Source organism: Anolis sagrei, chromosome Y (genome assembly GCF_037176765.1).
Source record: "Anolis sagrei isolate rAnoSag1 chromosome Y, rAnoSag1.mat, whole genome shotgun sequence".
NCBI lineage: Eukaryota > Metazoa > Chordata > Lepidosauria > Squamata > Dactyloidae > Anolis > Anolis sagrei.
The window spans coordinates 11824714-11835278 of record NC_090035.1 but is presented as its reverse complement, the minus strand read 5'-3'; the positions used below and the strand labels follow the sequence as shown (position 1 = coordinate 11835278).

At 41.9% G+C, this 10565-nt stretch overlaps 1 protein-coding gene across 1 annotated transcript in view; it reads left to right on the top strand.

The window, feature by feature from the left end:
- Positions 1 to 251: 251 nt before the first annotated feature.
- The window catches only part of LOC132781566 (sterol regulatory element-binding protein 1-like), a 49926-nt gene continuing 39612 nt past the window's right edge, over positions 252 to 10565 (top strand). Inside the window, exon 1 of the mRNA XM_067461771.1 lies at positions 252 to 438. Coding sequence (XP_067317872.1) covers positions 330 to 438 — 109 coding nt within the window. The 5' untranslated portion in view covers positions 252 to 329. The remainder of the gene's footprint in view (positions 439 to 10565) is intronic.

The following is a 10565-nucleotide window of genomic DNA, read 5'->3' as shown; positions in this document are numbered from 1 at the left end:
CACAAAGGGTCCGATGTTGCTTAAAAATTGCAATAAATAAATATATGGCACACACACACTATTAAGATACATACAGGGTTAGTCAAAATGAATAGGCCAGGTTAAGATAAAGATCAATGGGTTATTGGCCTATTCTTTGTATAACAAATACACAAGGGGTCAAACGCTGCTTAAGAAATCACTATATATATATATATATATATGTATATGTATATGTATATGTATGGGTATATGTATATATGTAAAACATGTTATATATTTTTTTGCACAGAGGGGGTCTTTCTCTGCCCACAAAGGGGCCCCGTGGCCCCAAGCGGGAAGGTCCCACCATGATGAACAACCTCCCTTTCGAGGAAGCCTCTCTGGACGGGCTGGACCCCTCCTTGACGCTCCACGGATCCAGTGACATCGACACCGCGCTCCTCAGCGACATTGACGGTGGGTCTCCCTTTTTGTACCCTTGGGCTTCCTTTCCATGTGCATTGTGTCATGTGCTGAATCTGAGCTTTAAGTGCTTGCCCAATGTGGTGATTTATTATGGGGATGGATTATAAATAAGAGGAGTGGATGATGGTTTTTGGGTCAGGGCAGAAGCGCCCCAACAATTCCCAAAGTTGGAGAGGAAAAGGCGTGTTGGGGCAACCTTTGGTGTGTTTTTTGCTCTTGCAAAGGAGCCCTTCTTGCATGGAAAACATACTTTGAGCCTCCTTTAAAGAAAGAGAAGAAAGTGAGGATGGTGATGACTTAATCCACTCTCTTCGTGCTATTTAAGAAAGTAGTCCTATGATTAATATTAATATTATAATTACCATTGTCATTAGAAACCTCCCTGCTGGGAAGAAAGGGAGATATATATCATTGTTATTATTAAGAGTGTATATCATTATTATCATCATTATTAGTCCACCACTTCCATGCTGTTTATGAGAAGTAAGTGAGCTATTCTATAATAATAATAATAATAATAATAGAAGATGTGGGCAAAACGTCAGGAGAGAATGCTTCTGGAACATGGCCACACAGCCTGAAAACTTACAGCAACCCAATAATAATAATAATAACAATAATAATAATAATGGGATGCTGTGAGTTTTCTGGGCTGTATGGCCATGTTCCGGAAGCATTCTCTCCTGACATTTTGCCCACATCTCTGAGGATGCCTGCCATAGATGTGGGCAAAACATCAGGAGGGAATGCTTCCGGAACAAGGCCATACAGCCCAGAAAACTCATAGCATCCCATTATTATTATTATTATTATTATTATTATTATTATTACATTTGGGTTGCTGTGAGTTTTCCAGGCTGTCTGGGCCATGTTCCAGAAGCATTCTCTCCTAACGTTTTGCCCACATCTATTATTATTATTGTTGTTATTATTATTATTATTGGGTTGCTGTAAGTTTTTCAGGCTGTGCGGCCATGTTCCAGAAGCATTCTCCCCTGACATTTCTCCTACATCTATTATTATTATTATTATTATTATTATTATTATTATTATTATTGGGTTGCTGTGAGTTTTCCAGACTGTATGGGCCATGTTCCAGAAGCAATCTCTCCTGATGTTTTGCCCACATCTATTATAAGTATTGTTATTATTATTGTTATTATTATTGAGTTGCTGTAAGTTTTTCAGGCTGTGTGGCCATGTTCCAGAAGCACTCTCTCCTGACATTTCTCCTACATTTATTATTATTATTATTATTATTTGGTTGCTGTAATTTTTTTGGGCTGTTATGGCCATGTTCCAGAAGCATTCTCTCCTGATGTTTCAACTGCATCAATGGCAGAGATTGTGAGGTCTGATGTAATATAACAGCTCACTTACTTCTCACAACCTCTGAGGATGCCTGCCATAGATGTGGGCGAAATGTCAGGAGAGAATGCTTCTGGAACATGGCCATACAGCCTGAAAAATTTGCAGCAACCCAGTGATTCCAGCTATGAAATCCTTCGACAACACATTATTTTATTGTGGAGAAGCAGCAGCTTGAAAACTTGCTGGTGGCAAGGAGTGTTTCTCTGCCCCCACTCCACACACACACACACATGCACAGACACACACACACACATATTGTGATTGGTTGCCAGCCTCTTGCACCCGCCTCTTCTTCCTGGTGTGTTTGTGGGAAGGGGCTGACGTCACACGGTCGGGTTACTATCGGTCATTCCTTTCTCCGGTGACAAATGTTCCAGTGCTTTTTGCTGAAGCAGACGGCAGGGGCAATGTTTCATCATGGGGTTACGCCATGCGCTGCAATGGGACTGCTAATGGCTAATAATAATAGCTTGGGTATGCCTCGTCTTGAATCCCCAAATCCTCCAAAACCATCCTCAAGAGGAGCACCTTTGCCTTCCAATGGTTCAGTGTGCACAAAATTATGCTACTACTACTACTAGTGCAGCTTGCCGTACGCCTCACCCTGAATTCCGAAATGATGTGTGGCTGAGACAGTGATGCTTTTGCTTTCCAATGGCTCCACATGCACAAAATTATACTAGTACTACTACTACTACTAGTAGTAGTAGTACTACTACTAATAATAGTGCAGCTTGCCGTATGCCTCATCCTGAAATCCGAAATAATGGGTGGCCGAGACAGTGATGCTTTTGCTTTCCAATGGTTCCATATGCGCCAAATTATACTACTACTACTACTACTACTAGTAGTAGTAATAATAATAATAGTGCAGCTAGCTGTATGCGTCACCCTGAAATCCGAAATAATGGGTGGCTGAGACAGTGGTGCTTTTGCTTTCCAATGGTTCCATGTGCACAAAATTGTACTGCTATTACTAGTATTACTACTACTAATAACAATAGTGCAGCTTGCCATATTCCTCATCCTGAAATCCGAAATAATGGGTGGCTAAGATAATGATGCTTTTGCTTTCCAATGGTTCCATGTGCACAAAATTATACTACTACTACTACTACTACTAATAATAATAATAATAATAATAATAATGCTGCTTGCCATATGCCTCATCCTGAAATCCAAAATAATGGGGGGCTGAGGCAGTGATGCTTTTGCTTTCCAGTGGTTCCAAGTGCACAAAATTATACTAGTACTACTACTACTAATAATAATAATAGGGCAGCATGCCGTATGCCTCATCCTGAAATCCGAAATTATGGGTGGCTGAGACAGTGATGCTTTTACTTTCTGATGGTTCCATGTGCACAAAATACTACTACTACTAGTAGTACTACTACTAATAATAATAATAGTGCAGCTAGCTGTATGTATAATCCTGAAATCCAAAATAATGGGTGGCTGAGACAGTGATGCTTTTGCTTTCCAATGGTTCCACATGCACAAAATTATACTATTACTACTAGTAGTACTGCTATTAATAATAGTGCAGCTTGCCATATGCCTCATCCTGAAATCCAAAATAATGGGTGGCTGAGACAGTGGTGCTTTTGCTTTCCAATGGTTCCATGTGCACAAAATTATATTATTACTACTGCTACTAATACTACTACTAATACTACCACTACTAATAATACTACTAATAATAATAATAGTGCAGCTTGCCTAATGCCTCATCCTGAAATCCAAAATAATGGGTGGCTGAGACAGTGACGCTTTTGCTTTCTAATTGTTCGACGTGCACAAAATTATACTATTACTACTAGTAGTACTGCTATTGATAATAGTGCAGCTTGCCATATGCCTCATCCTGACATATGGAAGGGACATTGATAAATGGAACAGAAGGTAGATGGATAGAACATGATAGGTAGGTAGGTAGGTAGATGCATGGATGGCCAGACAGACACACACCTTTAAGGGGCCAAAGGGGGTTGGACTGGATGGCCTTTGGGGCTCCCTTCCAACTGGTTGGCCATCTGTCAGGTAGGCTTTGATGGTATCTTCCTTTACTGCCCAATGAGGTTGGACTGGATGGCATTTGGGGCTCCTTTCCAACTGGATGGCCATCTTTCGGGAGGGCTTTGATGGTGTATTCCTTTACTGCAAATAGTGGTAGGGCTGGATGGCCTATGGAGCCCTTTTAACTACCATGTGGAATAATTTCACGGTGTAGACCAGGTAGGGGCAGACTCCTGGGGTTTTGGACTCCAACTCCCACAATTCCTAACAGTCTTTTGGAATTGGAGTTGTTTTTGTCACTGTGTTTTTCAGTGTTTTCATGAGTGATGGTCACTTGTTGGCCTGATAGATATATTGTGTCCAAATTTGGCATCAATTCGTCCAGTGGTTTTTGAGTTCCGTTAATCCCACAAACGAACATTACATTTTTATTGATATAGACTAGCTATACTCGCCACACGTTGCTGTGGCAAACGTTCCCTCCCTTTTCCCCCTCCTTCTTTCTTTCACTCCTTCCTTCCCTCCTTCTTTTCTTCCTCTTTTTTCCCTTCTTCTTTCTTCATTCTCTACCTGTTTCTTTTCTCGCTTCCTATGCTCTTTGGTTCCATCCTTCCTTGTCCCCTTCCTTCCTTCCTTCCTTCCTTCCTTCCTTCCTTCCTTCCTTCCTTCTCCCTTTTGTTCCTTCCCTCCTTCCTTCCCTCTTTCACTTTTTTATTTCCTTCTCTCCTTCCTTCCTTCTCTACCTTTCTTTCTTTCCTTCTCTCCTTCCCTCCTTCTTTCCCTATTTCTCTCCCTCCTTCTCTCTTTCCTTCCTTCTCCATCTTTTTTCTCTCCTTTTCCCCCTCTTTCTCTCCCTCCTTCTCTCTTTGACTCCCTTTCCCTTTCTCTCCTACCTTCTCTCCTTCCTTCTCTATCCTTTCTTTCCTTCTTTCTCTTCTTCCCTCCTTCTTTCCCTCTTTCTCTCCCACCTTCTCTCTTTCCTTCCTTCTCCATCTTTTTTCTCTCCTTTTTCCCCTCTTTCTCTCCCTCCTTCTCTCTTTGACTCCCTTTCCCTTTCTCTCCTACCTTCTCTCCTTCCTTCTCTATCCTTTCTTTCCTTCTTTCTCTTCTTCCCTCCTTCTTTCCCTCTTTCTCTCCCTCCTTCTCTCTTTCCTTCCTTCTCCATCTTTTTTCTCTCCTTTTTCCCCTCTTTCTCTCCCTCCTTCTCTCTTTGACTCCCTTTCCCTTTCTCTCCTACCTTCTCTCCTTCCTTTTCTATCCTTTCTTTCCTTCTTTCTCTTCTTCCCTCCTTCTTTCCCTCTTTCTCTCCCTCCTTCTCTCCTTATTTCCCTTTCTCTCCCACCTTCTCTCCTTCCTTCCTTCTCTATCTTTCTTACTTTCCTTCTTTCTCTCCTTCCCTCCTTCTTTCCTCTTTCTCTCCCTCGTCTCCCACCTTCTCTCCTTCCTTCCTTCTCGTATCTTTCTTTCTTTCCTTCTTTCTCTCCTTCCCTCCTTCTTTCCCTCTTTCTCTCCTTCCTTCTCTCCTTCTTTCCTTCTTTCCCTTTCTCTCCCACCTTCTCTCCTTCCTTCCTTCTCTAGCTTTCTTTCCTTCTTTCTCTCCTTACCTTCTTCTTTCCCTCTTTCTCGCCCTCCTCTCCCACGTTCTCTCCTTCCTTCTCTACCCTTCTTTCTTTCCTTCTCTCCTTCCCTCCTTCCTTCCTTCCCTATCTTTCTTTCTTTCCTCCTTTCTCTCCTTCCCTCTTTCTTTCCCTCTTTCTCTCCCTCCTTCTCTCCTTCTTTCCCTTTCTTTCCCACCTTCCTTCCTTCTCTATTTTTCTTTCTTTCCTTCTTCCTTTCCTTCTTTCTCTCCCGCCCTCCTTCTCTCCTTCCTTCCTTCCTTCCTTCCTTCCCTCCTTCCCTATCTTTCTTTCTTTCCTCCTTTCTCTCATTCCCTCTTTCTTTCCCTCTTTCTCTCCCTCCTTCTTTCCTTCTCTCCTTCTTTCCCTTCCTCTCCCACCTTCCTTCCTTCTCTATTTTCTTTTCTTTCTTTCCTTCTTTCTTTCCTTCTTTCTCTCCTTACATCCTTCTTTCCCTCTTTCTCTCCCTCCTCTCCCATGTTCTCTCCTTCCTTCCTTCTCTACCCTTCTTTCTCTCCCACCTTCTCTCCTTCCTTCCTTCTCTATCTTTCTTTCTTTCCTTTTTTCTCCCCTCCTTTCCCTCTTTCTCTCCCTCCTTCTCTCCTTCTTTCCCTTTCTCTCCCACCTTCTCTCTTTCCTTCTTTCTCTCTTTACCTCCTTCGTTCCCTCTTTCTCTCCCTCCTCTCCCACGTTGTCTCCTTCCTTCCTTCTCTACCCTTCTTTCTTTCCTTCCTTCTCTCCTTCTTTCCTTCCCCCTTTCTGTGTATGTGTTTTGTGTGTGTGTGTATGCATATATGTGTATATATGTGTGCGTTTGTGTATATATATGTGATTTTGTACATGCGTTGTAATTTTTTGGGGTTTTGGGGGGTTTTAAGTCCCTTCTGTTGTGTTTTTCTGTGTTTGTATGAGTGATGGTCACTCGCTGGCCTGAGAGGTGCATTGTATCCAAATTTGGTGTCAATTCATTCAGTGGTTTTTAAGTTATGTTAATCCCACAAACGAACATTACATTTTTATTTACATAGATAATGATAGTTAATAATAATTGCCTGGCTATGCTTACGACTGGAGGCAGAGCGCAGCAGGATTACAACAGAGACCAAATGCAAAACACTGTTAAAATGCATAGAACAAATGCACACGGGCGAAAATGCAGATTTAAATTATGCAAATACTAATATTAATAATGCTAATTATATACTGCTGGACCTGTATCTGAGACACGCCAAAATGGGTTCCATCTCTGCTTTCCATTGATGTAACGCACACACAAAAAGTGTGCAAAATCATTCCAAATAGGGAGTGTGCTCCACGCATCCCTTTGCTTTCTGGGTGGACTCCCACCCAATTCCCAACCAAGGCCGACCCTGCTTAGCACCGGAGATCAAGAGTCAGCCGTATGGCCTTGATTTGTCACCCAAGGGAAGGCTGCCCAAAGTTGTCATCTGAAAGACAAACACACCTTTGAATATATTTACCTTCTGGGGTAACTTGGAGTCATACTCCTGGCGGAGACGTTGACCCAGGGCAAAGAGCCAATCCTGATTTGGAAAATGGGGCAGAGGAGAAAGGGACATAGGGCAGACACTCTGCGACTGGCAGATGCCATGTTTGGGTGCCGTTGCGTCTCTTTTGTGTCTGAGTTAGTCCAGGGTTGTATTTTTATCCCCTTTCATTTGGGTCATTATTTTCCAGTTCCTTCAAATTATTATTATTATTATTATTATTATTATTATTATTATTATATACAACAAGATCACTATGCTGGTTTTTGTATTCGATCTCACCTCAGACCCTTCCTGAGTGTCTACGACTGTATGATACATGTGTGAACAAGTAGGGTGGCCTTTTGCAGCTGTCAGATGGCAATTTGTCAGTGCCGATTGTTTTTAAGTCCAGGCCAAGGTCTTTAGGCACTGCACCCAGTGTGCCAATCACCATTGGGACCCCCTTGACTGGCTTGTGCGAGAGTCTTTGCAGTTCAATCTTTAAAACCTCATATCATGCTTCTTGTCAATTTTGCTGTCGCCTGGAATTGCAACATCAACAATCCATACTTTGTGTTGTTGTTGTTGTTGTTGTTCTGTTTCTACCCTGCGTCCATCTCTTAATCAATATCTGAGAATTAGCGTTCATTGACACTGTAGCTTCGATGCAGTTTGGCACCGCTTGAACGGCACTGACTCCCTATTATGGGATCCTGGGTGTTGTAGTTTGCCCTACAGAGAAGGCTGCAGACCTTGCAAAACTACAACTCCCAGGATATGATCGCATTAAGCTATGGCAATTTGAAGTGGTGTCAAATTGCATTCTTTCTACAATATAAATGAACCAAAGATGTCATAAAAGGTTAATAAGGAATCCAAGTAGGGTGGCCTTTTGCAGCTGACAGATGGCAATTTGTCAGCGCCGATTGTTTTTAAGTCCAGGCCAAGGTCTTTCGGCACTGCGCCCAGTGTGCCAATCACCATTGGCTTGTCACAGAGTCTTTGCAGTTCGATCTTTAAATCCTCGTATCATGTAAGCTTTTTGAGTTGCTTCTCGTCAATTCTGCTGTCGCCTGGGAATGCAACATCAACAATCCATACTTTGTGTTGTTGTTGTTGTTATTCTGTTTCTACCCTGCATCCATCTCTTAATCAATATCTGAGAATTAGAGTCCATTGACACTTTAGCATTGATGCAGTTTCATTTGGGTCATTTTATTCCAGTTCCTTCAAATTATTATTATTATTATTATTATTATTATTATATACAACAAGATCACTATGTTGGTTTTTGTATTGGATCACACTTCAGAGCCTTCCCAAGTGTCTACGACTGTATGATATATGTGCGAACAATGCGTGCAGATACAATTAGGGTAGACTTTTGCAGATGACAGATGGCAATTTGTCAGTGCCGATTGTTTTTAAGTCCAGGCCAAGGTCTTTAGGCACTGCGCCCAGTGTGCCAATCACCATTGGCTTGTCACAGAGTCTTTGCAGTTCGATCTTTAAATCCTCGTATCATGTAAGCTTTTCGAGTTGCTTCTTGTCAATTCTGCTGGGATTGCAACATCAACAATCCATACTTTGTGTTATTGTTGTTGTTGTTATTCTGTTTCTACCCTGCGTCCATCTCTTAATCAATATCTGAGAATTAGAGTCCATTGACACTTTAGCATTGATGCAGTTTCATTTGGGTCATTTTATTCCAGTTCCTTCAAATTATTATTATTATTATTATTATTATTATAATTATTATTATTATTATATACAACAAGATCACTATGCTGGTTTTTGTATTCGATCTCACCTCAGACCCTTCCTGAGTGTCTACGACTGTATGATATATGTGTGAACAAGTAGGGTGGCCTTTTGCAGCGGTCAGATGGCAATTTGTCAGTCCCAATTGTTTTTAAGTCCAGGCCAAGGTCTTTAGGCACTGCGCCCAGTGTGCCAATAACCATTGGGACCCCCTTGACTGGCTTGTGTCAGTGTCTTTGCAGTTCAATCTTTAAACCCTCATATCATGTTTCTTGTCAATTTTGCTGTCACCTGGGATTGCAACATCAATGATCCATACTTTGTGTTGTTATTATTCTGTTTCTACCCTGCGTCCATCTCTTAATCAATATCTGAGAATTAGAGTGCATCGACACTGTAGCATCAATGCAGTTTGGCACCAATTGAACGGCCCTGGCTCCCTATTATGGGATCCTGGGTGTTGTAGTTTGCCCTACAGAGAAGGCTGCAGACCTTGCAAAACTACAACTCCCAGGATGCGATCGCGTTAAGCCATGGCAGTTCGAAGTGGTGTCAAATTGCATGCTTTCTACAATGTAAATGAACCAAAGATGTCATAAAAGGTTAATAAGGAATCCAAGTAGGGTGGCCTTTTGCAGCTGACAGATGGCAATTTGTCAGTGCCGATTGTTTTTAAGTCCAGGCCAAGGTCTTTAGGCACTGCGCCCAGTGTGCCAATCACCATTGGCTTGTCACAGAGTCTTTGCAGTTCGATCTTTAAATCCTCATATCATGTAAGCTTTTTGAGTTGCTTCTCGTCAATTCTGCTGTCGCCTGGGAATGCAACATCAACAATCCATACTTTGTGTTGTTGTTGTTGTTATTCTGTTTCTACCCTGCATCCATCTCTTAATCAATATCTGAGAATTAGAGTCCATTGACACTTTAGCATTGATGCAGTTTCATTTGGGTCATTTTATTCCAGTTCCTTCAAACTATTATTATTATTATTATTATTATTATTATTATTATTATTATATACAACAAGATCACTATGCTGGCTTTTTTATTCGATCACACCTCGGACCCTTCCCAAGTGTCTACGACTGTATGATATATGTGTGAACAAGTAGGGTGGCCTTTTGCAGCTGTCAGATGGCAATTTGTCAGTGCCGATTGTTTTTAAGTCCAGGCCAAGGTCTTTAGGCACTGCGCTCAGTGTGCCAATCACCATTGGGACCCCCTTGACTGGCTTGTGCCAGTGTCTTTGCAGTTCAATCTTTAAACCCTCATATCATGTTTCTTGACAATTTTGCTGTCGCCTATGATTGCAACATCGACAATCCATACTTTGTGTTGTTGTTGTTATTCTGTTTCTACCCTGTGTCCATCTCTTAATCAATATCTGAGAATTAGAGTGCATCGACACTGTAGCTTCGATGCAGTTTGGCACCGCTTGAACGGCCCTGGCTCCCTATTATGGGATCCTGGGTGTTGTAGTTTGCCCTACAGAGAAGGCTGCAGACCTTGCAAAACTACAACTCTCAGGATGCGATTGGTTTAAGCCATGGCAATTCGAAGTGGTGTCAAACTGCATGCTTTCTACAATGTAAATGAACCAAAGATGTCATAAAAGGTTAATAAGGAATCCAAGTAGGGTGGCCTTTTGCAGCTGACAGATGGCAATTTGTCAGTGCTGATTGTTTTTAAGTCCAGGCCAAGGTCTTTAGGCACTTCGCCCAGTGTGCCAATCACCATTGACTTGTCACAGAGTCTTTGCAGTTCGATCTTTAAATCCTCGTATCATGTCAGCTTTTCGAGTTGCTTCTTGTCAATTCTGCTGGGATTGCAACATCAACAATCCATACTTTGTGTTGTTGTT